A 21,963-nucleotide genomic window follows, 5' to 3' on the forward strand; every position below is an offset into this window, starting at 1 on the left:
AAATGACTTAAGTAAAAACTAGTACGCTTGAAGATATGTCTGATAAAAGTAGAGAGGGATGATGTTTGTGTGGAGGTATTAAAACAGAGGGGGGAATAGAAATACAAACAAAGACAGTTTATAAATTTCCACCCGTTGGTTTTGGCTCAGGTGAGGCACGGTCAGTCAGCACTGCTACAAACTCACACCTTGAGCCTTTGCAGATCTGGACAAAAAAGCTGTCAGATAAACTTCTGTTCACTGATTCAATCTCAGACTGCTAATTCATGCAGAAAAAGATTTGTGGACTTTATCCACAGTGCAGGTGTTTCCATCTGTCACAGACAAATACAGCATCAGAAAAACATTTCACAGATTCTCCACTATAATGGATATCTGGAAACTGCACAGGTAAGACAGCCAGGGCATGGATTTACTCTTCACTCTGTTGTCCTGAGTTAGTTTATTTGAGTCAGTCCTTTTCTTATCCGAAGATTCATTTTACTTAACCACACGGTGTGTAAAATCTGCCACTAGGGTTTTCACAATCACAACAATAACAAGAGAGTTTGATGACATAGTGTGGGATCATGGGAGTTGTTGTCATTATTGTTAAACAACCAACACTGACAATGAATACAAATAGATATGCTCCATCATGAATAAGCTATACTATAGAGTGGCCAGTGAGCTAGTTCACCAACTTCCTTCCTCATAAAAGGGAGGTGTGGAGATGTGGCGCCATTGACAGGCAACCAAATGTAACACACTGTTGCTTTGAACCAAATGTCTTTATTTGGGTTTAAACATTGTGGGAAACATTCGGGATGTTGTAAGTAGGCTGGGTCAAGGTCAAGTTGTTTTCGCAATAGAATCCAGGATTTACAGTCTTACAGTGACAAGCTTTAAAGTTAAAACTGATGTGCTGGTCAGTTTGCATCATCAGAAAACAGCAGAATTAACACACCAAACGGGAGCAGCTAATAAAGAAGAGCAAGGCTTCTTATTATAAAATATACTCATTGATGAAAAAATTTTATTTAAAAAAATGTAAGTTTGTAAGTTAATGTCTTGTCTCAATGAGAGGTTTGCTTCAGTATTTTGTTGAGGTAGAGGGCCCCCAGCTAGGCTATCTGACCAAAAACTAGCTAACTAGCATCTATTCCAAATTTAGCCAGTAAATAGTAAACCAACCGAACAGAGAAGATAGAATCACCCAGGCTAAATCTGAGCTGCTGCTGTAGCCTGCTTTCTAGAATTGCTACAACTGTTAGCTTTATCTTAAGTTCATATATATATATATATATATATATACACACACATATATATATATATATATATACACATATATACATACATACATATATACATATATACACATACATATACATATATACACATACATATATACACATACATATACATATATACATATACATATATACACATACATATATACACATACATATACATATATACATATACATATACATATACATATATATACATATACATATATACACATACATATACACATATACATATACATATACATATACACACACACACATATATATACAGTTATTTTTTAATAAATCCAGTGTTAGCCTGTGTGCACCTTCATCGCAGGAGGCTAGGAGAATGTCCATGCTGACTCAGTACGTTTGGGCTGTGGTTTGCTAGGGGAAGCCCCATAAATACAGTCATATCACTTTTTCATTTTTTTCACCCTTACACCTCTTGTGGGCTGCCACGGCTCTATACACAGGATTTCTTTAAATTTATAGGCACATTTCAGCTTAGTTTGAAGTTACATTGGGAAGTGACATATGGTAAAACAAATCCCCAGAGGACGGGTGGAGCCATGTGAGTGACTGCCAGTAAGGGCTACTACAGTCCGGAAGGCAAACAAGCGATCTTCCCCTACTAGGAAAAACTTCTGCGTCCTGGACAGGCTGAGTGAAGACAAACTAAAGCCACTGGCAGATTCTGAGGTTTCTTGTCAAGTACGAAATGTTCTCATTACAAGCTAAAAAACATGACTTTTCCAAGCATACTGTGCATGGTAACTTAAAGAGACATTAATGAGATGGTTTTTCTGGGTGCATTATGCAGCATGCACACATCAAGTTTACAGAAAAAGAAGGAGCCAGATGTTTTGATGGTTTTGAATTCCCTGAGTAATAAGTGTCATTCTCCCTCCCTCATTAAACCCGTGCCATGAATGGCAGGGTGTAAGAAAGCACAGAACCATGAGCACCCTCAGTACGAGAACTGAGAATATTCAATAAAAAGTCCTAAATGTGTGACAAATTACAATTAATAGGCGTGTTTGTACTGGGACTCAAATCCCAGGCATTTGATTCCTATCCACAAATCTCATATATGCAAAAATATGGAGAAAAAATATATTGTTTACGATCATTAACAATCACAAACACCAGGCACACACATACACACAACAGTGTCTGTGTTCCACAAACGAGTCAAGCCGAGCTCTCAGACAGCAGGCAGGCCTATAGGGGGTGTCGACTGAATATGCATCAGGTTTCTTCCCTATGCTGTCTAAACATCGGAAACCTCTCCTATTCAGATTCATGAGTCGATCATCGCTGTGTGCAGAAGCTCAAGTGTGAGTGCTTTCAAAAGAGAGACACAGAGACGGGGGAGGGAGAGAGTTCCCCAAGGACATTCACAAGTTTCTGGTATGTAAATGATGAGTGGCTTCGCTGCTGTGAATAAAGGGAGAGGGAGAGCAGTGATGCTGTTTTTAGGTATGTAGGAGACGTATGACAGCTTCTGTCAAAGCACAATCTTCCAGAAATGGTCAATCAAAATGCCTCGTTAGGGACCTCATTAAATACTTGACAATACTCCTATTTTCACATTCTAAATGTGTCTCATTTTATTTATTGATAAAATATATTAATAGCATTATCCAGCCCCCTATTTTGTTATGAAATGAAATGTTTTGGTGTGCAGACAACAAGACAAGAAAAACAATCAAAAACTGGATTTGATGGTGAAAACTAATAGGTTTTCCATTTTTGGACTTTTAATAGCATGGCAACAACAAAAAATACATTTAAAAAGCAATTCATTCATTCATTCGTATATTGTTATATAGTCAATTATGTGGCTGCACAATATGGTCAAAAAAATCAGATTGCTTTTATTTTGACAGATATTGCAATTGAGATATGATCATGAGGAGTGTGGATGATCCTTTGTGCATCACAATCATCATTTTCACAGAAAAAAGCTATTGAAATCGTGATGATGTGACATGTGTCGGGGTCTGGACCAAACAAACATGTTTTCTTACATCAGGAGAACAAGATTTGTGGGTCAGGACATCTCTGCAGCTCTACAGTACTTCACTGTAACGCTGTTGTCACACATTTTACCTTTATGAAAAAACAGTTACAGTTTTCTGCAATTTGGATAATTGCAATTGGCCTAATTGTGATTTGATTATATTTCAATTAACTTTGCAGCCCAAGTCAATTCTGATGGATTTCAACAAAGAAACTATTCACTGATACTGTCAAAATGGCTTTTCTGGCAGCTAATCCAGTGAAGTAATTAGTAAATGAATGAATGCACTTCATCACATCGATGCAAAACTCCTGTAAATCTCATACTACCTGGCCTGATCTCTGATTTGTAACATTTTCTGTGATGCCCGGAGTCAACAAAGAGGAGAACACTCTTCAACACAATCACTGCAAGGTGACAAATGTCTATCATCTCATGATCTCCAGTGCGTCATCATATCACTCAACCTTATTAAAGGAATGAAAAACAACTCACTAATACCTGTACACACACCAATGAGCACAACACAAACACACACAGGTTTGTGTTCCCACAGAGCTCAGTATCAGTCGGAGAGCCCTTTCACACACAGACCATGTAACACTGAAGGATTAACGTTCCTGGAAAAGGTAAGAGATCTGGTTTGTTCACCATCAACTGAACTTCTCTATCAGACAGAGCAGGTTTGAGGCTGCTGTACGCTTCACTTAAAGGATTGCTCAGAGAGCAAGACAATCTCACATAACACCAGATACAGTGCTACATCTATGCTGAAATATTCTAAAACTGGTTGCCATTGATTATCTTTTCTTCTCACCGTTTCAATTTTAGCACCTCTTCATCAAGTGACTAATGCTCGCTGTGCTTTTGTGATAATTAGAGAATTATTGACTGAACACAAGCAGCTCTCCTAGGATTTCCTCCCTCAACAACTCGTACAGTTTTTACTTTGTGATGAAACAATGAAATAAAAGGACAAGGTTGGATGGGAAGTTTTTTGTTTTTTTGCGGAGAAGTGTTCAAAAATGTCTGTAAATAGCACAGATGTAATGGTTATCTAACAAAAGTAGTGACATCTTCAGCGATATGCCTCTACCTGCAAGTTTTTATGCAGTTGACTGCCAGAGCACATTTTCTGCATTTCTTCACTGTAACATTTATCCACATATGAATTAGCAAGTTCCATAAAATGTAAAACGGGAAGACGGGATTTGTTCTTCCTGTTCAGCTGCCAAGAGATACCAGCAGAAACCCCAGCTGGCTGACAGTGCTAACACCAGGACTAGACAGACCGAGAAAATCTGGCACGGCACCAGCCAGCCAAACCTGGCAACGAGCGGGGCTTCTGCAGAGAAGAAAAAAAGTAGTGGAGATGGAAGTTTGGAAGGAGAGGAGAGGATGGATGAGACTGGATAAAGTGAGGAATCGATTTGTCTTGTAGAAAAAGTTAACTGTGCAAATGAATGCTTAAGTAGTGAGACAGACCAGCTTGCTGTACAATTGGCTGAACATTAGACCTCTCAGCTGGACCACCAGTACTGATTTCAGTCTGCACGGGCACACTACATGCTGACAGTGGGGTTTCTTTTGGACAGGGGACAGGAGGATGAAACTGGTGCTGCTGCCAGAAACATAAAAACAAATAACGTCCGTGGTGTTAAGAGAATTTTCTGTGCAAAATCTGCAATTAAATAATTTGATTTAAGGGACAGACACAAAGGATTAATTGCTGTCGGTCTCCATAGGGAGCCCAGTTTGTGGACAAACACAGAGACCAGACGATCCTATCTGCCTCTTTTTTTTGTAACTTAGCAGTGAAATTAAACCATAACGAGAACCTGCACACTCATAGAGGAAAAATCATGAGAATCCTGGCAGAGGACAGAAACCAGAGGAGAAGAGCTGAAATGTGCTGCGAGATGAATTCAAGACGGTCCCTACACAACAAGAGCAATATGTTTTTATGAGTCTGGGACCCGGCGTGACACATTATGGTGATCATTTGGGCACAGAGCTGAATACATTAAAGAACTAAGGACTTGGTTATCGTGTCTAACCTAAATGAGCTCTCTTCTCTGCTGGGCTGACATTCCAACGGGGAGGAACTGTCTCTGTGAGAAACCGCCATGCTCACACACTTGAGGATGACGCAGTGCAATAGCTTTGCCATTTCTCTGCATTGAAATAATTATATTGAAACCACACTGAAGTTCTGAATAAACTCAGATTGAAAGCAGAGTGTCTGACAGAGGACACTTTCTTCCGTGCAGCTCATTTTTCCTGGCTGTCTTCTTTTGTTTTGGAGTCACGTTGGCATGCCGGCAGGAGAAAACATCCATTTCAGTGTTAAAACACCAAAACCTGTTTGGCTTTCCTAATGCTCGTCTTCCATTACCCGTGAGTCAGTCCAGATCAAATAAGCCAGTCGTTTGGCAAACACATAACTGAGCTCGGAGACACTGATAGCTAAACACAGCTGCAGCCGCTCCGTACATGTAGCTTCAAACAAGTCTTGTTTATGTGAGGTGTGTGTGTGTGTGTGCAGGTCGAGGTACAGATAGTGTTAGACTGTGACTTCAGGTGTTTACATGTGTTTGGAACATTGGAAGTGTCTGACGCAGTCTACCCATATTTCATCTCACACTCAAAGCCCTGAAACTCTTCCCTGCCTCCTAATTAGCGAGCTACATCACATTTTCCACCTTGCCATTTTCTCTGCGAGAATAAAAAAAAGAAAAAACGCTGCACTTCTTTTCATCTTCCGACCAGCCTTGTCTTATGGAGACGGGAGCAAGAAAGTTCAACTCATTAGCCCAGGTCACTTCCTGACTTTTCTTCAAAGGTGGCGAGGCAGCACAAGACAAAAGGCACAGGACAGCCTCACATGCCGACACCCACGGACACAATTACACCGAGAGACAGGAACGGGGAGCAGAGGAGATGAGACGATGGTGGAGGAGATAGAAAGGATAGAGTAGGAAGTGTAGTGAAGACGAGGAGAAGACCTCAAGCTACAAAGGAAAACCAAAAGAAACACAGAAAAGGGCGACAAAAAGGGTTCAATTATCTACATTCTTTTAATATCATATCACATAATATTCAGTCAAAAGGATATGAACGACAGAACGTGCAACGCCAGGCCAGCCATTTCCCACTGCTTACAGTCTCTATGCTAATCACCTCCAGGCATCAGCTCCATATTTTACCCTTTCACACTTGACAAAAACCCCATTAGCAGCAGACATCAGGCTTTTGTCTTCAAAAGGGTAAAGTCCCGGGTAAAATGACTCTGTAGGTATTTACTGGCTTCAGCTCAGACTGGCAGTGATGGGACATGACACCCGGGTGGACACGCTTATTTCTGCCCTTTCTCTGGCGCCATGCTGTGATGCGTTGTGTTAAAGTTCCAGACGATGGTGCGTAAACAGATTTCCTTTTTGCAGCTGATACCAATAACTGAAAATTACCTCGTTTTTGTGGCACATTTCACATTTTTATATTTCAAAAAGAAGTTTGTGACCTGTAGTTTATTTACACCTGAGGGTAAAAAAGGCACAGATGAAGTGAGCGAGACCGGTGCAGCAGTTTGACGCCACGATTGCGACAACGCCGTGCTGCACTTGTTCTTCTTCTTCTCTGTATTTATTAGCTTACCAACTTAAAAGTGCTTTCCACCACCCACTGTATTGGAGTGTGTCGATGCTGCGCTTGTCAAGTTAGTGAGAGCAATGGCTCGTATCATTGTCTCTATTTATAGGCTATAATATCACTGATACCAATCTATAACTGATCATATAATGTCCCAATCATATTTATCATGCATCTCTATTTGACAAAAAGGCTGAGGTAAAAGATATAAAAACAAGTAACCACTGTCATTGTTGCTGGTCGCCATGCTGTTTTCTAAAGTTTCTGGTTTTCTGGTGCTTTCTTGTCGTCAGAGGTCACAAACATCAATCAGTGGGAAAAGAGTCATTCGCCTATTTTTAGAGTTTGCCTGTGTTTAAAAAAACCCTGCATTTACAGGCTTATTTTGGTGTAATCATGAGGAGACATATGTTGTCAATCTTAGCAAGACAGCAAATGGCGAACTATTGCCTTCAGCTCTTCATCATCATTATTTTTAACATTCTTCATCCTTTCATTCACATACAATAAAAGTGAATCCACAATTACTAATATACCCATTAGTGAGGATTTACGTGCTTAACCCAAGAGCCCTCGAATGTTTTTAATAAACATGTTTGGAGGCAGACATTTGCAAAGCTATGCTTTCCAGCCTATATGACTGATGTTGACTTCATCATGGGCTGCAGCTCGACATCTGTATTCAAGTTTGCGGAGTTCAAAGCTTGCCTGCTTCTAATTTGGTGCACCAATGTTCTCCCTGGGTTTTGAGAAAATAATCCACAATTCAGAATGCGTGTAAAGTACTACAAAGCATCAGGGGATGTTTCCCAGCAAATAAACCTGTTGATTAAAAAGGTGCACTATGTTTTGGGGAGTTTTGGGGAGCAAGTTTTAACCAGAGGAGAAAAATCTTCACTGAATGATTGTTTTTAATTCCTAAATAAACAAACTCTCTTTGTTTTCATGATTGAATAAACAAACTAACCTTAAAAGGACAACACAGTTTCATACTGTTTTACTTTGTTTATATGTGGCGGACCCTGCCACCTTTCTAGCTTTAAACAGTGTTCTGGGGACCTTATATTCCCCTGAGAACAGCTTGTTATGTCAGTTATGGAAGAAATAAATAAGTTTGTTTTATCACCTCATTAATATTGTAAATATTAAAATTGTGAGTTTGAATTTATCCTAAAAAAACTACATAGTGCACCTTTAAACTTGAAATCTCAGCAGCTATTGAAGTGACCTAATAACAGTGACTATATATGCTGTGTTAATCATCACTGACTGCACCTTTAACTTGCAGAAGTCATTATGTGTATGAATGGCCGTGAGGAGAGAAGTTAGACTAACTGAGCCGACCTCCACAACCCCGTGACCCCGAGTCATACAATTCCTCACCATCAGACAGAAGGATGCAAACTGCAGTGACCGTGTCGGTGACAGTGAGACATTTCTTGGCTGCCATCACTGCACAATTTCTCTTCTAGTCTCCTTTTATACCCACCCTCAGCATCTATTTTAGCATTTTGCACTCTTAACAGCGCTCCGCCTCGAGGAAGAACCCCAAAGCCCACCATTTCATATTCACAGTCAGATAAAAAATGCGCCTATTAAAACACAAAAATACTGCAAACAGGCATACAGATTGGATGGAATCTAAGACAACTTGGGAAACACTGCTTCTTCACAACTGTGAAGTTTGGGTTTACGGCGAGTTTATGTATGCAGCACAGAGCCCTGAGAGAGAGGCATCAACAGAGAGAGAGAGAGAAAAGAGGCATGAAAAACAGTCTGATCTGCTTCTCCACAGTAGAAGCTCCAACTCTCTCCTCATCGAGAATGCAAAGCCTCTTCTGCAGGAGTGTATGTGGATGTGTGTGTGTGCATTGTGAGGGGGGATGGGGGCCTTACAAATGCATGGTGTCTAGGGGAGGGAACCGGTGCCTCTACTCTCCTTGCCCTCCCAATCGGGTATTTTGCTCGCTGCCCCCTTGCCTTCACCAGAAGCCCCCGCCCCTTCCTTTTCCCTCTTTCTCTCTTTCAGGGAGAGTTCATTTTGAGTCTTGCCCATTGTGGCGAGTGAAGGGACTGACTTGCTAAGGGGTGGCCTGGGGTCCCTTGGCTCACACTGCCAGGTCAGCCCTGTTGGAGCTAACTAAGTAACACTGGCAGGAATCTGGAGAAGAAAAACACAAAGCCTGGATCACCAGTGAAGATCCTTTTCTCTCTCTCATTGAGTGCATTTGTTATCGCTTTTTGTGTGTGTGTGTGTGTGTGTGTGTGTGTGTGTGTGTGTGTGTGTGTGTGTGTGTGTGTGTGTGTGTGTGTGTGTGTGAGTAAAGACTAGGCAGCCGGAGTGACAGTGTATGGGAGATAAAGACTGAGAGAGGCAATAGAGAAAGGGAGAATCATTAAAAAAGTGAGAATGAGCTGATTAAACACAGCCAGTTAATTAGCTCTCCTGTTTAATAAGCAGAGGAAAGTGTTAGCTAATTTCACTGAAAACCTGGAAGGCTTGGCTGCACACAACTCAGTTCAATACACCGGAAATTAGCGTTGTTCTGCAGAGAGGAAATTAATCGAAAACTGTTTTGATAACTGAATTCTCATAGAACCCATTATTATACTCAAAATATCTGCAGTAAGAATGATCTGCTTTTCTCTCTTTTTATGGCATAAAAATAAAGTGAAGATCTTGTGAAGATGGGTTTAATGGCAGTATGTGATGGCATGCTTCACTATTTTCACATTTTAATAATTTTAATAAATAATTTGAGGGAATCAAAACCTGCATCTGTGAGCCGAGAGTGAACAGGTCCGGATTCAGGTACCAATTATGTGACATGATAGGGGCTGCAAGAAACTAGGGACAGACCGATTCAGCATTTTTCTGATTATCAGCATCTGTGTTATTTGTGTCTGATTGCTGATAAAAAAATCTGTCCAATGTCCAGCCCACAACACTATCTGATTGGCCATGCATCACAAGCAATAGCCAATCAACATTTAATTATTCTGAACCTGCAAAATAACATACATATTTTGTCAATAAATGTAGTGGAGTATAAAGTAGCAGAAAATGGAAATACTCAAATAAAGTACATCAAAATTGTACTTCAGTAGAGTACAAGAGTTAATTGCATGTAGTCACATTCCATCTCTGTTTGTTCTAAACTTCGACACAAAGATTTAAAACTTTTATTGCAAATGTGTAGCGGTTCCTAATATTATTGGTATCCTTCATTACTAATAATGGGAATGAGCCCTGTGGTCGAATCCCGACAACAAACCATTACGTTATCAGTCAATAAATTAATCAGTTCATCTATAAAATGTAAAAAAATAAATAAATAATGTGAAAGTGCGCTGTGATTGATGATTGTGATGAATGATTGAATGATTTCTTCAAATGTCTGTTTCTTTGGTCTCAGCTACTCTTCAAAACCTAAAACTTTCCAAGACTTTCAGCTTACAATGAATGATCAAAACAGATCAATTCAGCAAATACTTAAACTTAAACTAGACGTGGTAAGCAGGGCGTCAGGGTGCGAGTATTTTGGTTGCACATGCACCAAAAAAGGGCGACTAAACTGTTTACGTGTCGCACTGGTAAACAATTGATATTATGGCAATGTCTTGTTACATGTGATTTAAATGAAGAAAAACCTGTTAGTATTTCCACCATCTTTCCTGTTTACAATCGTTACATAATGTGATAAGAAGTGAAGTTAAAATGTATTACTGGGTGCTAGGGCTGAATGATTTTAGGAAAAGATCTAATTGCGATTTTTCTGGCAAATATTGCGATTTTGATTTGATTCAATTACTTGCTATTGCTATTACTCTAATGCAAGGATGAAAACTAAAGTTAAAAATTGCTTCCAAATGTATTTATTAACGGATATTATATATTAGATATTTATATACGGAGTTACACTGGCAAAAGATGCTGTAATTGTAGTCTGTTTGCTACAGTGGGCCTGAGTATCATTTTCACCGGACTTTTCACCAGACTTTTTCGTCATGCACTCATCATGCAAATGCCTGTGGTGATTTTTCAAGTTCCGGTATAAATTGGTTGCGTTTCCGCTGGATGTTGCAACTTTAGCGCGACAGGTTTTGCACAGTACCTGTTTCTGGTACACGTCTGCAGCCTCAAACCTGAAATACTCCCAAATGACCGATGTGCTGTTTTTCTTAGGGATTAAAACCCCTAACACCGCTTCTGGTCCAGCTGAAGCCATTTCAGAACAAGTTAAGGAGCAGGTTAATACTGATTGGTTAGCGTGACCTGTCCACGAGTAGCATGCCGCTTCTGATTGGTGAGCTTGGCAGGATGGTAGGGAGACGGCATGTATGTGTAAATTAGTTGACACAACAGATCCTGGGTCAGTCAGGAGCACTGCAAAGACCGCAGCTTTGGTGATCACATGATCGCGTTGTCTGAAATCGCAATGTCGATCAGAAAACGATAAATCGTTCAGCCCTACTGGGTGCTCCTTAATTATGTGCCGTGCACTTAAATTAAAAAGGTGGGCGCAGCAGTGAAACGAATGTGAAATAGCAGTCTTGTCAGTATTTAACATTTTGGCTTGACACGATTGAACTCATTAAATAACCTTTTCGGCTCTATAATTAAGTATGACACAATACACAGACACGTGAATGTATGCGTGCACGCCTGGCATCCTGATGTTTATCTCCGGTCAAACTGATAACCAAAGGATGTTTGCAACCGGAAAAGATGTTATTTTTCTCTGATCTGACCGTGTTTAATGACACTGCACTTAGATAGCAGCAACAGAAATCATGGTCTAGATTCTTAACGGGAGCTTAGCATTACAGGGCATGTCAAAACTGGATAAAAGTGAGGAGAGAGCAAGAGAAGGCAGACAAAAAAGGCCAAGGCTGAGGACGCTGCAAATCACTGCAGAACCAATTTCAGCCAAGGCCAAAGAAAGAGAAAGAGAGAGGCCTTCTTCAACTGGGAGATGCGGGAAACAGATCAAAAAGCGGTCAGATAAATGATCTGGCCACGACAGTACAGACAGATTTAAACCACAACAGCTGGTGCAGAAGGGGAAGAACATCAGTTTTCTGCTCCATCCTGACCGCAGTCCAGCAGGAGCCAAGAGACGGTGCACTAGGCTGTACTTACACAGGCAAGAAAAAAATTAAAGGGATTTGATTGAAATGAATGGGAGTCGTGTTGTCCAAAATCTGAAGGGGGAAAAAAGAAAACACGTCCCTGAAAATGTTTTTCTCTCCGTATCTTTCTTCCAGCAGGCTTCAAAGCACCAAGTAAGATATGGAAGTGGGCTGCAGGTAGATTGAGATCAAGATGAAGCCAGACTCCGAATGATACATGATGTCTGTGTCTGTCTCTGTGGAGGTAGTTTGGCAGCTGTTCAACATGTTCATGGCCAGGTCAAAAGACTGAATGGGACATTTTACAAAATCAACTGTGACTTGTGACCAGAAAACCACACATTCCACACATTATAAGAAAAAAATCAAGTCCTGATGCTCTAAATGTAACTTTTATTGTTGTCAATTAGGATTAAACCTGTAAAATTAATATAAGTAGGGCTGGGTGATGTGGCCAAAGAATAAAACAGCAATTTGGGGTTGATTTGTGAATTTATTAGATGTTTTCTTCATGAAACTGCAACACTGAGACATCTTTTTGTGTTCCCTTGGATGAATTCAAATATATAAGATTGACAACTACATGAGGTTGTTTTTCTTGAATCCAGAAGCGACACCGTTTTCCGTCTAACAGCCGAACTTAAATCCCAGTTTTGTCCAACGAGTCTGGGGACTTCATGGTTTCTGATATGTGTTCAGTTTGGAGGTTGGAGACAGTTTGAAGCAGAGCAGTTGGAAACAAGGGGCGCCAGAGCCTCTCGGTGCTTGGACTTGAGCCAAAACATACAACGGCTCCACATTTAATGAAAACGTGGCCGTCTGCTCTGTTCTCTCCTGCATTGTGACGGGATGATAAAGGTAATAGTTGACAGAACTAGGTTGTTTCCCGGGTTTTGGACAGGCCAAGAATTTTGATGACTGATATCGAAGTCATTCCAAGTTTTAAAACAGTGCAGATGTCCCTGTGGAGTTTTGCAGCTGCTGGCAGAGAGCCTTGTTTCTCCATGAAAAATGGACTCAAGAAATACAATTCCTCATTTTAATGAATAATTTTAAATTCTACATGATAGAAACATTCAGTTCAGAATAAGGCCATGTATACCCAACAGCTTATCACACCAGTTACCATGTTCATTTCCAATTTGGATAAAAACACACTAAAGCACACACAGACAGAACAAAATAACTTGGAGTAATAAAGTATTCATGTATCAGCATTAACTTGGGACCATGAATCCCAAAAAAAAAAGAAAGAAACACTCCCTGCAATAACAGTTTGGAAAAAAGCGACAGTTAAAATGGAAAAAGAAGAGAGGAGCAGATAGTTCAGCCGAGCCTCGAAGGCTCATAAACCGCTGAGGCACATCACGATTTATGGCCGGAGTAAAAAACGAGGAATTGTGCCGTGCAGTGCAATGCAAGTCTGACTAATGCAAAGCACCTGTTGCTCCGACAACCTGAACATCCCACACGAGAGAGAGGAGGTCAGACGAATGGTGACAGAGAAGAAATTCCTACAGCTTCCAAAACCTGGCAGATGTTTATGTGAGTGTGGCGAGACAACACGAGAGCTGGAGGTAAATCATATTAACCAGTCTGACCACCAGTTGTTAAATTAAAACCACTTAAAGTTTTTCAGCAAAGGGGCTAAAAACAAAACGCTACCTGCCCAGCAAACATCAGACATGAAAAGTTAGCAATAAGCTGATGAATATCGAATGTTCATTTTTGTATTTTCAATTTCTTAGCAAAAACAAGAATGTAGATGGAGCACATACTTCCACCAGGGCCCAACGGTCCCCTTTAATTCAATCAAGCCTAATCCAATATCAAACTCCATAGCTCTGTATCCTTCTTAATTTTAAACAACCCACAACTGCTTAACCATAATTTAAAATCTCCAGATCTAAAATCTGCATCAATTTATACTCACTCATAAACACCAGCCACCTAAATACATCTGTTTTTTTTCTTCCAAGATCCATGCATTATTCTCTGAGAAAAAAAAATCCTTGATCTGTCCCTTTATCTGAATCCACGCCAAAACTAAATGGGGTTTTTTCTGGGCCGAGACCAGTGTAGTCCTGCTGACAAACCAGCAAACGGACATGGGTAAAAAAACATAACCTTCTTTGCAGATATATAAAAAAAAAAAAAAAAAAAAAAAAAAATCAATGAATCCATATTTAAATAAAACAAAATCTCGACTGGATGGTATGGAGCTACAGCTCACACCAAAGTCTTGACTGATGCTGTGATAAACAAAACACTCATCCATGAACCTGGAGTTCAACTCAATATCCTGCATAAAACTCAAATTTTTGTGTGAAAACTGCAGTTAAACCGTGACAAAGGGGGCCAAAACAAGAGACGATATCTATCCATCTATGTTATGTTTCCATATTCTGTGATTTGGTACACTGGACTAACTGGCAGGGAGTAGTTGGTTATATTATGTAACCTCAGTGCCCTGAGGGGTGGGCAACAAAAAGAGCCCCATCATATCCCCCAACAAGACAAGTGCAGGAATGTGCTCAGGGACATATTTGACACCTAAGTGTCTGTTTGCCCTTTGGATGAGTGTTATTGTGAAGAAGAATGTTCTACACGCATCCTGGCTCATACACACACTTTAAACTTTTGTACAGTTTAACATGCAGTCAACATCTACAAGCCGTGCATTGAGCGCAACAGCATGTCCAACCGGATGTACAGTCATTCATACAAAATTCAGCTTCATATTATTAATTGAAAAAGAACACGCCTGGATATGCGTGATGCTGGACTGCAAAACAGAGAGAAATGTGGACTCAAAGTCAAAGTAGAGAATGAGTGAGAGGTAGTAATAGTCCCACATGTAGCAGAGGGCCTGTGAGGCTCACAGTAACCTTGACTGTTTGAGCACACAGCCAGGCAGGCGATGCAGTAAGAGGCAAGAAGGCTTTGAAGCTTTACTGCAGAGAACCTAGCAGGAATTCTGATGTCCTGCTGTATATCCTCTAACTCTCCTCCTCCTCCTCCTCCTCATCTCTGCAACTCATCCAATATAAAGTGAGGAAAAGAGAAGAAACACAGCATAAGCTAGCGAGAGACGAGAGGAAGTAGAGAAATGAACTTAAAAAAAATACACAGGTGGAAACAAAGCGAGTGAGCGCAGAGAGAAGATATTTATAAATGTGAACGAGCCCTAAATAAAAACTTCTAGTCCACGTGAAGAGAAACAACAAAGCAGGGATTGGGGCTGGTGTTGCACTTGGACCAAACTCAACCCAGAAAATCACAACTTAATGACAGTGGTGGAGCCTTTTCCTGCACAAACCTCCACTGCCCTCAAATTACTATCAGTATTCAATTAGGGGGTCGGGGATACTGGACGAGCCGGCCTCAATAACAAACCACACTTCTCTGTGGATTAAGGCCCTTAAAACTAACACAGTGAAATGTCTTTTGTAAATAATCACCCGATACCCTCTCAGTAACACCAAGCCAACTGGACTTCTCACACAGCGATGACTGATCTCTTTTTACACATTCTCTTTTATTCTAGGTTTCCAATAGCAATCAAGTGTGTGTTTCTATATCTGTGGCTGGGAACGTACTGTGGTCCTGGCTCGAGCAGGCGGCCACATGACAAGAGCAGCACCAGGCCCGTGTTTTAATAACATGGAAAAGGAGATCAGATTTCATATTTACATCCAAGCCAAAGTCCAAATAGTCGTGTAAAACCTGCTGCTGTAAGCCACAGAGACGCTGACGTGAAGTGCTCATTAGTTACATGTATCAGAGAAGGCTGTCCGCTTTCCCAAAAAACTCAGTGCGTCACATGGCAGAGGTCAGTGTCATTAATCATTTTAAAAAGATGTGAAATGTATCTACTTGAATGTGGAAAACCTTTCTTAACTTTCTGTTTTAGACACTGAGAGCCTGCAGGTCTGAGAGACAAAGCCAGGCTGACATGAATCAACAGGGTTTGCACAGCAGTTTAGTCAAATTCAAGCACCTTCGAGGTATCTTAACTAACAATTTCCAGATTCTTGAAGCCTTCATCATCACATCTAATTCCTTTACAGCATTCAATGTACTGTATAATGTCACTTGGTTTATTTTACCAGCTATTCATATTCACCTTAATCGTATGATTTGATCAAGATTCATAATTCTTGATAATTCTGACACAACATTATATGGATATCTTTCAGCTGATACCAATAACCGATGAGCACTTACTTTTAATGGCCGGTGATTTTACATTTTTATATTTCGGAAGAAGTTCATTACCTGTAGTATTTGCACATCTAAGGGTAGAAAAGGCAAAGGTGTAGTGAGCAAAGACGATTTAAAATTCCAAAGCTCTACTAAGATTTGTTGTGTTAACACTGAAGACTTTCTCCTTCCTCTCCTTGCAAAACATGTATTATTTCTTTTAACCAATACAATAAAAAGGTCGATGATATAAATGTCTTAATGCCAGGCTGATAATTTATCGGCAATTATAAAAGATTTTTGGTTTACATGAGGGATTGTGTCAATAAAACACCAGATTATGTTCAAATTCAAGAATATTCCTCACCTCCAAAACACAATGCTTGAAATTCAGCATTTTATCAATCTGTTAAGACTTTGTACGAACCCTGAATCAAAGATGAAACAAGTGATACATAACAGAGCCCGACTGATAAATCCTTTGGCCAACATCATCGGATCACAGATGTATCAGTAACTACGTCTGTCTTGTCTGATTGAAGAGATTTTGAGGGGAAAAAAATGCTCAGGGTTCCCACTGAAGTTTTATTGTTTCAGTGCACTGCTGTCATTTTAAACAAATCTTTGTCACAAGTGTTAGACAACCACTTTTGAGGGATCACTGCAAATGAAAAGAATGTGTGTATGTCGGCCAATATATCGATATCAGAACATTTCACAACAAGAGCCACACAACAGCTGTTTTAAATGATTAACACACCAGGTACAAGGACATGTAGTATGTAAATGATGTCAAAATGACTAACCAGGGCACCTCTCATGTGGGGACGACTGAAATATGACTCAAATGCTGATACTGTGCAAGAGCTAACGATCATAATTACTCTGTTATGAACCTGTCAGACAAATGAGCTAATAAAAGGAGTTGTTAAGCAACTGAGAAGACGAGGAAGATTTATTGGCAACAAATTTGACACTTGATTAATTGTTTCAATCAACTTCCTCATTCACAGAGCAAAACTTTTGAGCAGCTGCCAACAGGTGCGTAAGTGAAGAGAAGACCACAGGCAGACAAAATCCAAACAAAAACTCCTGCACATTGTTCACTTCAACTGAGTTGAGGAATATAATTCAATAACAAAGCTTTGGCACAAAGACCTTCATGAGGTTATTTCCTGATGAAAACATTCTCTGGTTCTGGTTTCTTAAATTTGAAGATATGTTGCCTTTGTGTCATAATGACAGCAAAATAAATACATTTCAGTTTTGGACCGTATAATTAATAATAATAATTAATAAAGCATTTCAAGACATCATCTTTGGTTCTAAGAAATTATTGATGGGCACAACTGATATTTTATAGATTAAACCAATGATCAAATAATCAAGGGAGTGGAGAGTAACACTTAACCCTACATCAAACTTTACAGTTCGTTGTTACAGTAATCAGACAGAAATGAACTGATTTCATAAAAATAAACTAAATGTAGTATATTGCGAAAGAATACCTTAAAAAGATCACTCAAACTTCACAGGGCATCGCTTTAACAATATAAATCCAACAAAACATCCTCTGAAAGTTGACCTATCAACTTCAAGCGTCGACTGTACACCCTCACGTCCCCTGATAATTGAGTAACTCAATGACAGATTGAACAAGGTTGACCCAGTGACTCAGAAGCGCTGACAAGGGGGGCCTCAAATTACACATCTGCCGGAGAATGAGGGGTGGAGTGGAGAGGGCTAGAATTACGCTTTAAATGGAGATGCCGGGACACTCGCTTGATAACAAAACCTTCAGATCTTCTCCCAAATAGCACAGAGAGAACTTTGCGGGTTGATGACGCTGTGCCAAAAAAGGAAAACACACAAATGAATGTGGGCTACGACTCCAGAAATCAGATCTTTTTTAAAGTCAATACAAACTAATTTTAGGGAGGACAAAATGAATGCCTCCTTCACTGCACAGGGAGAAGAGGCAGGAAGATAAAGTGAATGTGGTTCAACAGACACACCTGCAGGCTGAGAGTCAGGCCACATCTGAGCATCAGAGCAGGCGTCCACACAGACAGCACGGCCGACAGATTCCTGCAGTTGTTTTCGTGGGCAGATGCAGGCTGTTCATGCTGGATGCACATCTCTTACATTAGTGGAAAACCGCTCTGACAAATCCATGAAATGTGCCGCTTCAATCAAACTCACATTAGCGTCGTGCCAAGTCAGATTTTCACAGCTTGCACAACAACACGATGGCCTCAAAACTGTTTTCCCACGACACATAGGGATGAAGCCGGATGCATATTTTTAATAGAACAGAACAGACTATTAGAAATCAGAATCAGTCATAAAAATATTAGCACACTGATAAAACAATCGTACTCTGCTATGGGAGAAAAACAGAACTAAAGACAGAACCAGAAAGAGTAAAAGAGGGAGATTAATTGTAAATGTATGACCCAGCATGAGCTGAAAACAAGACTAATACACTGTTAAAAAAAAAAAAAGAAAGACAGAGTGCACAGACAGCAGAGACAATGATGCAAAGAGCAGGAAAAGATGGACACTGAGCACAAACTGGAGCTCAGGGAGGGATGAGCGGTGACAAAGGCGGATCCAGAGGGATCAGAGGAAGCCCTCAAAGCCGACTCCCAGAGCCAGGATGAAGGCGGCTCAGTGTGGAAGCAGAGAAGATGAAACACCATTTGGGGTCGGGGCCCCCCGCTGCCTCGCCTCTGTGTTCAGGGCCTGTGAGCGCCTCTGCCTCTGAAGTGCTAAACACCCCCCCTATACATACACACACACACACACACACACACACACACACACACACACACACACACACCCTGCAGCACCAGGCACTGCACCCTGCACCTCCTGCCATTTGGTGACTCAACACAGCCGTGCACGGATGGATAGAGCAAACTAATGATTCTGCAGTGTTCACACCGTGTGTTTAAACTCATTTAGAGCCGCAACAAACGTCATGACTGATTCATCTGCTGATTATTATCTCGATTAATTAGGTCTGATTGATCAGATTTGGTCTAAGAAACAACAGAAAATAGTGAGAAGTGCTTGTTACAGTTTCCTAAATCTCAACGTTTCTTGTTTTGTCCGACCTACAGACCAAAAGACAAAGTGTGCGATCTATTAACTCAAAATACAAATAATAACCCTCACAATTAAAAAGGTGGAACTAACGTTTTCTATTTTCACTTGAAAATTTTCAGATAGATGTCGGTTAATTTTCTGTTGACTGACTAAACGACTCACTGACAAATTGTTTCAGCTCTAATTCAAATTTTGTCAAACACCTAATTGATGTAACAATTACAGCTCTAGAATAAAGGATCAATCAAGGCTTGTATAGTTTAATATGAGCACACATTCACCAACAATGGGATTTTAAGTCTCCAATGGGGAACGAAAAAAGCAAAAATCAAACACAAAAATCATGTCAGTCAGAGCTGCCACGATTAATCGATTAGTTGATCGAAAAAAAAAATGTATTGTCAACAATTTTTTTAAATCAATACATTTTTTCAGCCAAACATTGGCTGCTTTTCTTTGGTCAGACAAAAGAAGCAAAATTCTCACTTTCTATAAACTAAACGATTAATCGATTTATCATGGAGGTCCCCAGATTAATCGATAGTGACAACAATTGTTCACTGAAGCCCTGAATTGGTTTGTCGATGGCAGAAAATGAATCGAAGAATATTTTGATAGCAGAGTCATCATCCCCCTCAGCTCTGGGCACATGTGATGTGATGGGCATTTAATTAATCATCACTGAACTGATGCTTCAAAAAAAAAAATCACAATAGATGGACTGAGAATGAAAACAATGATTGGTTGCAGCCCTGATTCAAACTGCTGCTGCTGGACACATGACCTGCGAATAAAATCTGACATGTTGTATTTGATCATGAGCAGATCTTCAGATCAGGCCTGTGAAGAATTTATTCATTCTTGTGATTTGATGTTCAGGACTTGAGAGCACAGATCCTCTGAAGGCATCATACTAACTGGCTTTTCATGTGCACAATGGCATGTGTCCATCTTCATATTCAGTCTTATGACCCTGCACACGTCACGGTTAATTGTATTAAGCTGATCTTATTCATTATGAGGATAAATCAGGTCAACCCACTGATGATACAATGAAATGCTGCTTCAGGGCTGATCATTGTGGGTGACAGGAAATATTCTCCTGGTTATTTGGATTTATCAGCACGCAAATGTGTTCAAATGACTGATCTTTAGTAAAAAAAAAAAATAAATAAATTAAAAAAATTAAAAAGGCGTCTATTGAACCAGATTAGGGGATAAAGAGGTTAAACAAAAGCCAAACCTCCGGATTTAATGCGTCCTTACTTCAAAGCGCCTGTTGTTGCACTGCAACACTGAGCGACCACACGTCCAACTGTTCCCCAACAACTCTGTCAACTAAACTTGTCCTCTGTGGTCATTAATACACTACTTCAACAATCCCGTTTACGCCACTTTGGCTCTTTAAACCATATCTCAGCTTTTACGCAAACACACAACACGGACACATTTCCAAAAAGCTTTCTCCTCCACGTTTACCTGCATGGTGAAGACTCCCAGCTCCTGAGAGGACAGCTTCTTCATCTGATCGGCCAAAACTTGCGCCTCTTCCAGGATGGAAAACTCCGTCTCGGCTCCGCAATATCCACAAGAAAGAGCCGCGCACATTAGAACGAAGCTCCACGAAAAAGCCGAGAAGCCCCCGTGAAAGCGAAGGTGCGTATCCCCGAGAGCAGCGCGCGTATTCGGCGTGAACGGCGGAGGTTTGTCCCCTGTCCGCCTCGCCATGATGGCTGTGGGTCTGCAGGCTGGAGAAACACGGAGTCTGAGCTGGTGGCGGAAAGGAAAAAAACTTCAAGGGAAACTACTTTTACAACTTTGCAGCGTAGAGTCCGTGTGCCCCTTCTCTCCGGTACGAGTCTCCACTATTTCCAGCGGCGCAAACCATCGCAGCTCCGTGAAATCCCCCGAGAGAACAAAGTAGATCCATGCGCGACACAGGAGAGTTTCTCTTTTTCTGAAAACCTCGTCGCTGTTCCGTCTTCGGTCAGTCGCTCCAACTCCTGGAAGTCTGGCAAAGTGTGTGTGAGCCGGAGATTCACCACAATGGGGGTGAAAGTGGGAGGCGTGGAAACACAGGAGTCCTACCGGCGCCTGGATCTCCGGATCTATGGATCAGGGTTTCATGATGCGTTCAACTGCTGCTGGGAAAAAACACGGCGGGCGTAGAGTGATCCTAAATAGACAAAAACATCAAGGATCATTTTTTATTTTTTATCTAACTACTTATTAAGTCATTGCTGATATATGAAGCACATGTATGCATGGAGTAGTTCGCAGGACTGTAGCGAGGATTTAAGAAATGCCGCAAAAATGTCCAGTTTCCCTCAGTGCACCCGCCCAGTGCTTCCTCTAGGGTTGCAAAAAACGATTATATTCATTATCGATTAATCTGACGATTATTTTCACGATTAATCGATTGTTTTGTCCATGAAACATCAAATGTGACGTCTTCAAATTGCTTCTTTCGTCTGACCAACAGTTCAAAACCAAAAGTCACTTGTCAGAAATGACAAAGAAAAGCAGGAAATCTTCACATTTAAGAAGCTGGGACCAGCAAATGACTAAAAC

At 40.6% G+C, this 21,963-nt stretch overlaps 1 protein-coding gene across 1 annotated transcript in view; it reads right to left on the bottom strand.

The window, feature by feature from the left end:
- cachd1 (cache domain containing 1) overlaps window positions 1–21,374 on the bottom strand; it is a 95,681-nt gene extending 74,307 nt beyond the window's left edge. The window contains exon 1 of the mRNA XM_073475753.1: window positions 20,872–21,374. Within this exon, the coding sequence (XP_073331854.1) occupies window positions 20,872–21,120 (249 nt within the window). The 5' untranslated portion in view covers window positions 21,121–21,374. The remainder of the gene's footprint in view (window positions 1–20,871) is intronic.
- Window positions 21,375–21,963: the final 589 nt, after the last annotated feature.

The sequence above is a fragment of the Pagrus major genome, chromosome 11 (genome assembly GCF_040436345.1).
Source record: "Pagrus major chromosome 11, Pma_NU_1.0".
Taxonomy (NCBI): Eukaryota; Metazoa; Chordata; class Actinopteri; order Spariformes; family Sparidae; genus Pagrus; species Pagrus major.